Source organism: Hippopotamus amphibius, chromosome 16 (genome assembly GCF_030028045.1).
Source record: "Hippopotamus amphibius kiboko isolate mHipAmp2 chromosome 16, mHipAmp2.hap2, whole genome shotgun sequence".
Taxonomy (NCBI): Eukaryota; Metazoa; Chordata; class Mammalia; order Artiodactyla; family Hippopotamidae; genus Hippopotamus; species Hippopotamus amphibius.
In genome coordinates, this window is record NC_080201.1 from 23,877,043 (window position 1) to 23,890,098 (window position 13,056).

General features: G+C 38.4%; 1 protein-coding gene across 6 annotated transcripts in view; it reads left to right on the plus strand.

Moving 5' to 3' along the window:
• The window catches only part of CDH8 (cadherin 8), a 350,610-nt gene that overhangs the window by 193,076 nt on the left and 144,478 nt on the right, over positions 1 to 13,056 (plus strand). For all 6 annotated transcript variants that reach the window (XM_057711556.1, XM_057711553.1, XM_057711555.1 and 3 more), the window contains one exon: positions 10,844 to 11,011. In XM_057711556.1, the coding sequence (XP_057567539.1) occupies positions 10,844 to 11,011 (168 nt within the window). The remainder of the gene's footprint in view (positions 1 to 10,843; positions 11,012 to 13,056) is intronic.

Sequence of the window (13,056 nt, forward strand, 5' to 3'; positions counted from 1 at the left end):
TGAAACTCATGGAATATAAATGAGATCACAGAAGTTCGTGTGTTTTTATCTTTTAGCGAGAACTGCAATAGTTACCTAATTGGGTGGTTGTGAAAAATAAAGATGAGGTGATGGTGATAATACTTTTCGTACCTATACAGGTGAGTATTTACTCTTTGCCAACCATTGTGCTAAGTACCTTGTGTGCACCTAGACTTTGTCCCAGTGTAGGGCCTGGCACAAAGGAGACGCGATAAGATACGGAGTGTTATTTTTGCTGTGATTGATCTTCACAATCACCCAGCGGTAATGTAGAATTAGTGGTAGTTATAGCAGTAGTGGTAGTAACCAGCTAATTTCTATCACAGTACTGGCTAAATATTTTAGATGCATTATCTTCCTTAATAATTATTTTATGAACACAAAAACCTATCGATAAGTACTATCTCTATGTAATGGAGGGAAAAACAGGAGCTCAAAGATATTAAAAAGTTTCCCAGGTTTGGGACTTCCCTGGTGGTGCAGTGGATAAGACTCTGCGCTCCCAATGCAGGGGGCCCGGGTCTGATCCCTGGTCAGGGAACTAGATTCCACATGCATGCCGCAACTAAGAGTTCACAAGCCCCAACTAAGGGGCCCTTCTGCTGCAACTAAGACCTGGCACAACCAAATAAATAAATAAACATTGAAAAAAAGTTACCCAAGTTATTTATAACATTTGGAATTGGAAGGGTCAGAAATCAACCCTGATGTCCCATATCCTGGGCTCGTAAAACTCCATGTTGCACTTGTGCATATCGGCAGGCTGTAATGACTATGACACGCTGGGGCTGATCGAGATCTGGGGTCAGAGACTTCCTCTGAGGCAGTAAAGGAATCAGGGCCACTTCAGCGTTGGGGAAGAGTATCAATTCAATTAAAATTTGTTCTGAGTATCTATTATACTCTGAACAGTGCTAGGTGCTATTTCATATAACCTCAGGTGGGTGTTACTGTCTCTTTGTTTGTTTGCTTGTTTCCCTCTGGGCCTCTTTTTATTCTTTTTTTTTTTAAGTGTGCAATTTGATATTTCTTTCTTATTAGTAATGTACATATGGCGATCCTAATCTCCCAATTCATCCCACCCCAACCCCCAACCCCGCTTTCACCCCTTGGTGTCCATATACTATCTCTGTTATATACACGAGGAGATTGAGGTTCCAAGAGTTGAAAATAGTTTCTTAACGTTATTTAGACTCAGATCTCCATCCCGGCTCCGTTTCTTAGTAGGTGAAAACAGAGCCTGTGCTTTATCTACTCAACAACCCTGCCATTCTCGTCTGCTTAAGTCCTGAATTGCTAAAAGAAAGCCTCCAATTTCTTAGCAACTTTCACTTTGCTTTTTTAAACCACCCATACTTATTATACATATAATTAGTTATTGGAATTATGGCTTAAGGAAAGAATAGTGCCATCATGTTCTTCACAGAAATAATTCTACTTGATTGAGGAGTCCCTCAAAGTGTTTCTATTTAGGGGAAAAGAAATTTCACCTTAATTCTGAATAGGAATAATTGCAAGGATTTCAGTGTAACTCAAAATTGGCATTTTAAGTAGCATCAGTTATTGGCTAGCCTGTGTGCTGATGCTATCAGTGGTGGATGTGCAAAACTATTTAATAGGGGAATCCAGGAGCTACAGAAGCGACAGTCCATACACTTAAACTCACTATGAACATTGTATGTAAAAATACAGAGATGGGGCATCATTGTTAATTCACTCACAGCTATTTCATATCTTAATCCATATGGCAGTGGAGATAGACACGGCTGTGATCCACACAGTGGGAAAATTTTAAAGTTGTGGTTATTTAGTAAAAGAATATGCTGTATTATAAGACAGGAAATTTACATGTAAGGAAGCAATTTGTACACATTGAGACACTGGAATGATTTTCAGTGGAATGATTTAAAGCTTTCAAGCCTGCTGTTCTCCAAAACAGTTTTCAAACACAAATGGGGAAGGTCGTGTAGAGGTTAATATATAAAATCTGCATGAAAGAAGTCATGTCTATCAAATAGACTCAAGTTAAGATGCTCTGCTAGCATAGGAGGACATTATTGGATAAGTAGCTTCCTAGCACTATATGGAGATTTTTTTTTTTTGGCCAAGGGGGTTTGTATTAGTTCATTAATAATTCATAATTAAGATTCTAGAGATCCAGAGTTGAATCCTTGCTCAGCCATAGTCTGTGACCTTGCCCGTGACCTTGCCCAAGACCTTTCCCAGTGCTAGACCACATTCCAAATCCCTAACATTCATGTGATAATATATTTTCAATTCTGGCAAATGAACTAAGTTTTCCTATGTATTACTGTAGGAAAATTTAGCTGCCATAACTATGCATTTGCCAAGAGAAGTAAATAACTATGGAACTTCAAAAATAGAAAAAACAAATCATCGTTGATAAAGCATATAGAGCCAAATAATTTTTTCATGAATTCACCCTTAACTAATTCAGTTCTTGAAGTGTTCCTAGTATACATAGCTCATCACCATCACTTTTTTTGAGTAATCTTGAGAATATCTGAAATATTAGAATAGTGCACCACAAATTTATACTGAGACATTTAATAAATAACTCAAATGTCCATTATCAAATGGGTAAAATATCTAAAGAAACAATGAGAACCCCTGGCTGATTTAATCTGCAAAACACATCCAACTCACTGGTGTTTAGGAACAGCTACGTCCTTTCTCTGGCAAACCGGCATGACCCTAAGAAGTGACTCTGGCGATGGTACAGAATAGCCCTTGAATCACCCTTGAGCCTTGAAGGCAGCAAGACTTGGGTTTGAATCTTGACACCCTCCTCTCCAGCTTAGTGGCTGTGGTACCTTATAACCGTATCTACACGTCTCTGGTTCCTAGATACACGACAGTTATTAATATTTATCAAGTGCTTGCATACTCCAGGGCTGGCTGAGTCCCCAAAGCAGTTAAGAACTACAATTATCATTCTTTTCTCTGTCTCTCTTTTTTCTTCTTTCTTCACTCCTTCCTACCTTCTCTCTTCCCCTTTGTATTATTTTCTTCTCTCCTACATTTGATGATGCCTATTATGAGCATGAGCCAGAGATTGTGTTCAGTTCTGGATGAATGAGACATGGTTCCCGTCCTCCGTAATTTACTATCGGGACAGGTTAACATAATAGGGCAAGTGGTGCAATGGAGAAGAAACAGAAGAGCGAGTGCCATGAGGAAGTTCCTAGCAAAAATGGGTGAGATCCAAAAGAAGAGAGTCATTAGTTCTCCCTGGGATGGCTTCTTGGCTTCTGAAACATCAGAGCTGAAAGGATGGATGGAGTTTCAAGAGGTCCAAAAAGGGCAAGTGTGGGCTGGGCTGCGTTATCCACACCAAGTTGTGGAGGCACCAAAGCATGTGGAAAGTCTGAAGAAAGGTAAGCATCTGGAGAATCAAGGGCTTATGCTGTGTAGGATGTTGCAGTCGAGATGCATTTAGGGACAAATCATGTAGAAATTTGGATGCAAGACATATAATTTTTGTTTGTTACGGGAAAATCACTGTGGAGGCATTACCATTTTGGTGAAGTTGGTGAGAGATGTTCTTGCAGCATCGCTGAATCTATTCTTTGTTTCTAATCTTTAAAATAACATAGGTTTACTTTATTTATTGTCGGCACTGAATATCTCAACTTTATTTACACACATATGTATGTATATGTGTATATTTATAAAGTATAAATACAAACGTATGTATATATATGCATATATATACCTCTGTGAGTGTATGTATGTATACATACCCACATATATGTGTATGTATACATTTATAACAATAAATACAAAAATATGTATATATTTACATATATCTCTATGTGTGTCTATATGTATATATCTCTATCTAATGTATAAAGTAAAACATTTGACTTTTTACTTCTCATGTAATAATATCAACCTACACTCTTATTTGGCAATTAATAACGGTTTACACATGAGATTGATGAGCTTTAGGAAATGTCGGTGACCTGCCCCAAATCACATGGCTGGTTTTACTCCTGAAATAAATTCTCATCTATCTAATTCCAGAGCCCATTTTTTAACAGACATATTCCTATACTTTCTATTACAGAGTGCTGGGAAATTTGGGGGGAAGCCTCCAATTCCTTCACAAAACATATCAAGTTATCTTCATTTATATTCTTTGCCAAATTGTTATCAGCACTTATATAAGAATAATCATGGCATACATTATTTTTAAAATAAAATTTAAAAAATTTTATGTATTTTATGTTACTACGGAATTTTTATAATACCTCCTTAATGTTTTATGCATTTGATCTTTACAACCTTAACTGCTAATTTAGTATTTCCCATTGTTACACATTTAAATCACTTGACTTTTAAAAAATACCTTACAAAAAAGTGAACATCTTTAATCTAAAAATTGGAGGGGTTAGGAGAAAAGAAATTTATCATTTCCTTGGAATATGTTGTTAGTTTTAAAAATACCAGGTCAAAGTATCTGAGCAAGCTTTTGATTCCTGATAAATTAAACCCATTAGCTTTCCAATTATGTTATATTTTGCAAAAGCACCAAAAATATGTGAGAAATCTAGTTTCTCCAAATCCCAACCATTCTATCTATCTATCTATCTATCTATCTATCTATATCTATCTACCTATCTATCTGTCATCTATCTGTCATCTATCATCTATCTATCATCTGTCTATCTACGTATCCACCAATCAACTTCTTAATTTATAAGTTATTGGTCACAAAGAAAGGCAAATGCAGGTTTTTCCGAGCCCTATAGAGGTTGAACAGTTTTCTAATGTTTCACTTTCTCCTTTGCGACATATCTATGCAGACTTGGCATTACTGAAGTTATTGTATCAAAGCTATTAATCCGTGATAAAGTGGGCATGTATTGAAGCATCTCTGGTTGTATACCCTCATCCCTCATAACTGGTAGCATGTAGTACAAATTCCATAAGTAGCAGAAAGTATAGGTGCAAGATATGAGCCCCTCTCAAAGAATTTATCCCTGATGAATTTGTACTACTTAACCTCATAATTGAAAGATCCTTTTTCACAGATGATAAGATGATAATTGCATGTTATATTGGCAAGAGTTTGGGGGAATAACAAAGCCAGTGGTTTCATAACTAGGATAATGTGTTCAACAAGTCTTATTCAAATAGGAGTTTAGCACAGCATTTTACATCAACTGCAATCTTTGAACGGCACAATCTGGGAGACCCGCAAAGAGTGAATTACTGTAATCAGCCTTCAAAATGACAAAGGAGTTAATCAGCATCTCCTTGCCTTTCTCGTGAAGCCTCTCAATCTGGTGATATCACAGAAATTATAAAAAGAAGTCTTCGTGATGGATACAAAATGCTTCTCAAATGATAACACCAAAGACAATGGGAAGAAAAAAAAAGACTCAAGTTTTAAATTTTTGAGATGACTGAATTCTAATCAGAAGTACTCCCTGAATGATGAGACATAAGGAACAGCTGTTTAGTACTTCAGAAGAACTTAGGCCAGGCTAGGATTTAAATTCTTAAACTTCTGCACTAGGGAAATCTCCATTTGATTGACTACAGTTAAGATAAAACCACGTCTTAAATACAGGAGAATCAAGCGCATCAGTCTATTCACAGTAGGGTCGTGAATGCCAGCTTCAGAGCAAGATGATTCCCTTTTCCCTTGCTAATCCTCCTGCCAGGGTTCACCTCCAATCTCGTATCTTCCCAACCCCACTCCCAGTGCCAGGTTCAAAATCTCCATTGAATTCAATTCACAGAGAATGGACTATTCTCGTTAATTGAATTTTCTGATTAGATTAGATTTTCAAAATGGAGTTCCAGGGAAACACTTCTAGAATTTAATAGTTTACATTCCTGTTTCTGAGTCTAATATGATCAAGGATCCAGCAGGACAGGCTCATCCTTCTGAACATCAATTGTGGATTTTTCTACTCGAAATGTTAGAGCCTCCTATTTTTTTCAAGGGGAAAAAAAGTGTGTCCCAGGGAAGTTCTGCGATTTTTTTCCAAGGGCAACTAGTTAAGGTGCCTAAGTCTAAGCCCTGGGCCCTTTCCTGAGTTGAAAATTTGTGAAAGCCAAAGACAAAAGTTCTAACGGTTTTCAACGTATCAACTCCAGGTCATATGCTGAACTCACTAAATTGCTTAGAATAACTAATTTGGTTTTCTTTTTTGAGAGGTTATTTACCAAATGCCTACATTAAGGGGTTTTACTGACTGCCCTGAAGAAAGCATGCTGTCATACTACTTGCCAAAAGATTGAGAACTCTAATTTGTTTCCCATTTGGTGTAATGGAAGTTTAAACACAATACTTCAGCTTGTGAACGCACTGCTGGGCATTGAGGATGTGTGAGTGTAAGCACATGGGGAGATGTGGATGCTACTTTTGCTTGACCGCTACTTTGAAAAAGAGGAACACGGTCTATGTCTTGGGCAAAGGGAAGCTGTTCAATATGAGCACCATCAAAAGTTATTTTAAATTGGTTTATTTTGGCGAAAAGGGTGTAGGGATGTCTTCTCTGCCTTCTTAAAATCACAGTCGAAAATGGATAAAAATGCCGTTTAATTGAGGATCGTAGTCACATTTGAGTCTTCACAGTTCAAAATTTTTGATTCTCAGATCAGAGAGGGAAAATCACTTATTACTATATTTTCTCTTCTATATTTGATGATATTTAATACCGAACAATTTTTTAAACTATAAAAGTCCTTCTCTTGTCCACAAAGGAACAGCTTAAAGCTACTAATACTTGGGAGAATATGTGGGCCGAAGCAAATAATTTGGGGGAGGAGAAGTAGAAGGAACCTTTAAGGCAGTTTTTAAGCATCTGTTTTAGGAGTTTTTTTAACATCTTGCCATATCTATGCACATGATATGTGCTGCCTTTTATGTAGGAATAAAAAAAAGTTCAGTAACATGTAGAGATATGTCCCAACACAAGGAGAAAAATAGAAGGACCAAGAGCACTTGTGGTTTTTTTTTCTTATCCTGCTTTCATGGGCACAAGGTAGCAGGAAAAATGTTCCAGAAAGTCTGTCTTGGATTTTCTAATGAGTTGCTGCTAGTTGTAAGGTTGAGACTAGAGGCAATGGGCTCAGGCAAAGCAAGAGCTATTCATTACACAGCTGGTACTGAAACCAGTTACATGTGCGGCATGCCCTAAGGACACTGGAGACACTCCTTGCTTACCTGAAAATATCAGGATACCTACTTTCAATGTTGTACAAGAAAAGAAGAAGGTGTGAAAACTCCCAGGTGTACAGCTTCCCGGCTGGGTCATCGTGAGCGATTCACTTCACTGAATACGTATTATTCTCATGTTACAGATAAGGAAACAGATACCTGTCTTGCCTTCTCAAGGAGAAGTCCTCTGGACAGCTATACATGATTACATTGATGTACTTTTGATCTGTAGATGTCTGCAAGAATGAAGTGGTGGAAACATGTTTGACATTTGGATAAAGAACCAGTATCCTAGCCATATCTTTTAGGGTCCTGGCAGGAGTCGGGTGATTCAGGAGAGTTTAATGAGGGAAGGACTGAGAAAAGTATGGCCAGGTTCAGAGAGCCCATCAAGGGATAGGGAAGTCCCCCAAGGCCAGCAGCAGAAGTGCTAATATCGTTCCTAAACCTGAAGGAGCCAGGAAAGGAAGCTGCTAATGGACACTAGAGTTTTGCTCTAGAAATACCCCAAGATGATGGCTGTAAATGGCCAAGCATGTGATTGAGGTACTGGGTGGTCTGGAACCTCACCCTGCTCCAGTCTCCCTGTCTCCTAGGCGAGCGTGCACTGGTAGAGTCTAACGCGAAGCCAGCATACAGGTCACTCTCCCATGCCGAGAGTAGGTGGAGAATTCTGGAGAGTAGATCTGGAAGAGCGGCTGGGGAGTGTTCAGCACTCTGACCACTAACCAGATAAGCATTACATTCTGTTTGGGAAGCCAAAAGGGGAAGCGAAACGGTCTAGCTGGGTAACTACTGTGTGATGAGAACTCTGCATGATTTATCTCAGAATCCCCTTATTGAGAGGCTGATTCTTCTCTCCGTGTAACAGGGCAGGTGAGGCCTGGTGGGTTTAATAAATTGTCCAAGGTCACAAAACTAGTAAGTGTGAGAATAGTATGAGAAACCGAACTTGCTTGACTTCAATGGGAGGGAGCATTTATAAGAGGAATCTAACTTGTCAGTAGATGTGCATTGTAGATAATGTGAAGCTGTGCACCTTGATGGAGGAGGACATCAGTGTTTCTGTAATAGGTGGAGACCTAGGGGACAATTCTTGTCCCATTAAAGCAAGGCCCTCCGTCATGGTGCTTCACTTACATTCTGATACAACTCATAGACACTGACCCAGGTATGCTATTTTCAACTGAGCCTCAAAACGGTTTTAATTCCAGGTGTCTGAGAGACATCACAGTTTTTGAAAAAAAAAATTTACAGACTCATGATATATTAAAAAATGATGAAAAAAATACATAATACTTTTCTGAATCTGAGGAAGTTGTAAAAATCCTTTCACTGGAGTAACCATAGAGGATTAATGTGTAGACCTCAGTCCACCAACTTTTTGGAAAAAAGTTGCTGCCTCCCTTGAGGAATAACACCCCTTTTCTCTTCTTATTAGAAGCGCTACATCAAATTCCGAAGTCTAATGGATGGCTTTAATTCGTGATGACCTCAGATTGTGGTGGTACCTAAACTTAACAAGCTACAAGTTACTCATGTAACTAGCACGGGGGTAAAACTGTTTTCTCATCCTTCTTACTGGAATTGGGCCCATACTGAAGATTCTGAGTCATGAAAATGTACATCCTTAGCAAAGTAGCCATGTTGGTATGCTAATAATGAGGTCTTCTTATTGATGTCCTTAATGTCTTTTGTCTAGATGTTTATTTTCTTCTCAGCAATGCCTCACAGTAATCCAAATCAAAATGATTGCGATATTTCCATCTTTCTCTTCTTTCAGTTTTTTGTTTATAACCATGTACGTGTGACCTACTGAGTTATATTATGATATGGTCAAATCCTAAAAGAAATCATTGTATTGAAAGATATCAGCATGTTACTATCCATATTTCCAAATAGGTAGGGTTATCCAGTTGAGTGCTCCCTGAATGGGAAGCTCTGATATAAAGGTGGTTTCAAGGTTGAATAAAGTGCATAGAACTCCCAGCTTTTCCTGGAGCCTGCTCACTGCCTGGGTGAATCAGAATTCCCTGGGCACTTTTGTGCATTGGCTGATACTTGAATGATTCAGGGACTTGAAATCCTTGCAAAGCTTTTATAGACGATTTAATGAGAGCATATGGGTCCCCAAAAAACAGGATTACAACTTCAGACATGGCCAAGTGATTCACTCATCTACAGTTTGAATTGAACATTTATGATGTCCCTGAGCTTAGACATGAGGGGCAAGTTGTTTTTAATCCAGAGAATTTTCTTTCACTTGATCTAAAGAGGTAACACATTCATTCAATAGGAATGATCTGGACTAGTGACAAACCGTTCTGTTATGAGCTTTTAGTAATTTGGGAAGGGGGGGCATCTTATGGCATAGAGTTAAGTAAAAAATGGAAGACATAGAAAAATATAGTATCATCGTAATAAGATACCGGATAGTTGTCTGAAATGGGGAAAATAGCAATATCCGTTAATATGGGAATGCCTAAGTTACTCATAGTACTTGAGTTCAATGAAAAATTATGCAGCTGTAAGAAGTAATGAGTTGGACTTCTAACCATTGACAAGATCTCAAAGATATCAACTCTGTGAGAAAAGAAAGTCTCAGAACAATGACTATAGTGTGATCACATTTATGGTTAAATGTTCACATGCATATTTGCACATTTTTATGCATATACATGTGAAAATATACACATCAACATGTTAGCAATATCCATCTATAAAAAGAGGTATGAGGGTAGGGAGAGGGCTAAAGAAAGATTTTTCAAAATAACTTCAGGAGTGTCTAAGAAGATTTTGAATCTTTAACAAGAATATTATATTACTAGTGAGACACACAAAGAAGCAGAAAGATGAAACCCTGAAAACATGTCAGGAAAAATACGTTTTAGCACTGATATTATGTTATTTTATATGATTTTATGTTTACCCCCTTTTCTCCTTTCTATATCTTCCCATTTCTCTAAAATATTTATTACTTCTGCAATAGTCATGATATAACTAAACAATTAAAATATAAATGTAGTTGAACAATGCCTTAGGGTTTAGACACAACTATATTAATTCTGATTGGCATTTTATTCATCCGAGTTGATTCTAATAATGCATTTATTTCTTTCATCTCTCTGATGTATTTGTGAGCCTCAGAATAATTTATCTTTGACCTCAGAGCCTTCCAACTATTTGTGTATTCACTTCTCTTGTAGGGGAATTGGAGTCTGTGATAAATTGTAGGATTCTTTCACTTCCAGGGTTTTCCTGGGTAGATGAAGCTATGTTATGATTTATACTTTAATTTGGTAGGCAAGAGTTTGCCATTCAGCTTACTTTCTAATGTATATTTTTACAAGTTTTTTATACATTATAAAATGTATTTTTGCAAGTCATCTACTAACGTCTATGACTGCATTCTTTCTCAGTGTTGGCATCTGAGGTGCACACCAGCTAAATGTCAAAAGAAAACAGAAAATTATCTGAGTGGGGTCCTGATGTGTGCATATGTGTGTTTCTGTATGTGCATGCGTGTGTGTGTGCACGTGTGTGTGTGTGTGTGTGTGAGATTCACACATTCATTTTTGAATGAGCTGTCTCCCTGAAAGTCATTCTCCCATTTTTTCCCCTCAGCAATTATAAAAACTGCCCTTCCCAATATGGACAGAGAAGCCAAGGAGGAGTACCTGGTTGTTATCCAAGCCAAAGATATGGGTGGACACTCGGGTGGTCTGTCTGGAACCACAACGCTTACAGTGACCCTTACTGACGTGAATGACAACCCTCCGAAATTTGCCCAGAGTAAGTGAATTCCCCACACTGGGTGAGCATAGAAGTATGATCTTTCCATTTGAGTCTATAGTCTAACTTTCAGTTGTTTTGACAAACTGCTAGCAATCATTGAGTGCTTATTTATGGGCAAGGCATGGTAATTCACGTATATGAGAAACTACCAACTCTCCTATCATTTTGGTACTAAATGTGTCCTCACTTTACAGATTTCAAAGAATTTTAGAACATGTATGAACATTAAGCATAAATAATGGAGCTGAGAACTGGAACCAGGAAGTATAATTGCAAGATTTGTACTTATTTCTCTATTCCATGGTACCTCCCACTAAGAAAACTCAAGAGGATGATTGAAATGCATCTCAGATATTGCTCTATCAATAGTCCCATTTGTTGTATAAAAGAAACTAAATCTCTAGAGGCTAAGGTGGGGCGAGCAGATGTACAGTACACTCACTGCAAAATATACACTCCTCCTTCCTGTGGTTAGCAGGACATCAACAATCCCTGATTCTACCCATCTCTGCTAAAGCCGTGCTCAACCTCAGAAACCTCTCCACAGCATTCTAGGCAGCCACCAGCAATCAATCAAGGAGACAATCATTATTTGCCAACTTTGTTGTACTCTCATAGAACCCTTTCCTTCTGTGCATTTATCCAAGTAATGTGACATTAGAGAGATGATTTGGGAAGGGCTTTCTGACATGGAGAGTCATGAACTGAGAGAAATGAATGACAAACAGGAATTCACTGGAACAAGGTAACATCTGGGAAGGGAGGGTAGACATTGCAACTGGAAAAAAAGGATGTCCAAAAGTCCCATGGAAGAATGGCCCTGGGTAAGAACTGAAAAAAATTTCACTACAGCTGGAGCACAGAGGCTGGAGAGTTAGGTTAGGCGGGAGTTAGCCATCCTCGAATTTGTAGGTCATTTTAAGAACCATGACCTTTATCCTAAGCTCTCTAGGAAGCCATTAAAATATTTTAACGTGTAGGTTAAGTAATAAGATTTGATTCTAGGGAAATCAGAGAAAATGAAATCTGGCCTTCATCCAGTGTCTCTTCCACACTGCAGCCAGGTAAGGGGTGCTTGTATCCATTCACGTAAAAGATAATGGAAACCCTGGCAAGCACGGTTGGTCACAGTGGGAGTGGAGGAAAGTGTACGGGGTGATTGATATTCAGAGCTCATGGCAACAAAAATCTAAGGATAGATTGCATTTTCAGTTGAGGAGATGAGCTATATTTCTGACATGAGAGATTAGATCATGCTGGCATTCTTTGCTGGGACAGGAAATACCAGGGTGAGTCAAAAATTATCCGCACTCAAGTTATATTAAAACCTGTAAATTCTGCAGCCAGCGTGCGGATAATTTTTGACTCACCCTCGTACATGAGGAAAACCAGTTTTTGAAGAGAGAGAGAAGAGAGAGGAGGGAGAAGGAAAGTGAGAGAGGGAGGAAGAGATAGAGGTGGGGTTTGAAAAATGACACAGTTGAGGTACCTTGGAGAACTTCTCTGCAAAAATGCCAGGGAACAGAAAAGATGCGTTTCATTAAGAATTTTAGAATTTTCACGTTTGGTCATTCATAAATCAGACAACAATGCAACCCCTTTAAATCAAATGATTGAAATAAAAAAAACACCATCTCTTGCATCCTTCCCCTGACTCTTTTATTTTCTTTTCTGTTGCCATTATAGTTAATGTGCTAATATGCAGCTCTTCTTTCTCAGAAATGATTGTTTCAATTGAGCCGTGGCGGCTGAGTTTCAAAAGTGTTCCCTTTCTTAGAGGTAATAACGATTAACTACAATCACACTGAAAGGGATGATGAGTCGCAAGAATAAAAATGGATAAAGACATGTTTCATTGGCTTGGCTTGGTTTCCCAAGGCTTCCTGATGCGGGGCTGGTGGCGAGGTGAGGCCCCTTGCTGTCTTATTTACTTAATAAGCACACCTCAAGGAACCATCTCAAAACCTTACCCAAAATACAAAGTTGGAAGGAAATGGAATCATTACACCAGTTATGAGAGGATTGGGAGACGTGTGCTTGAC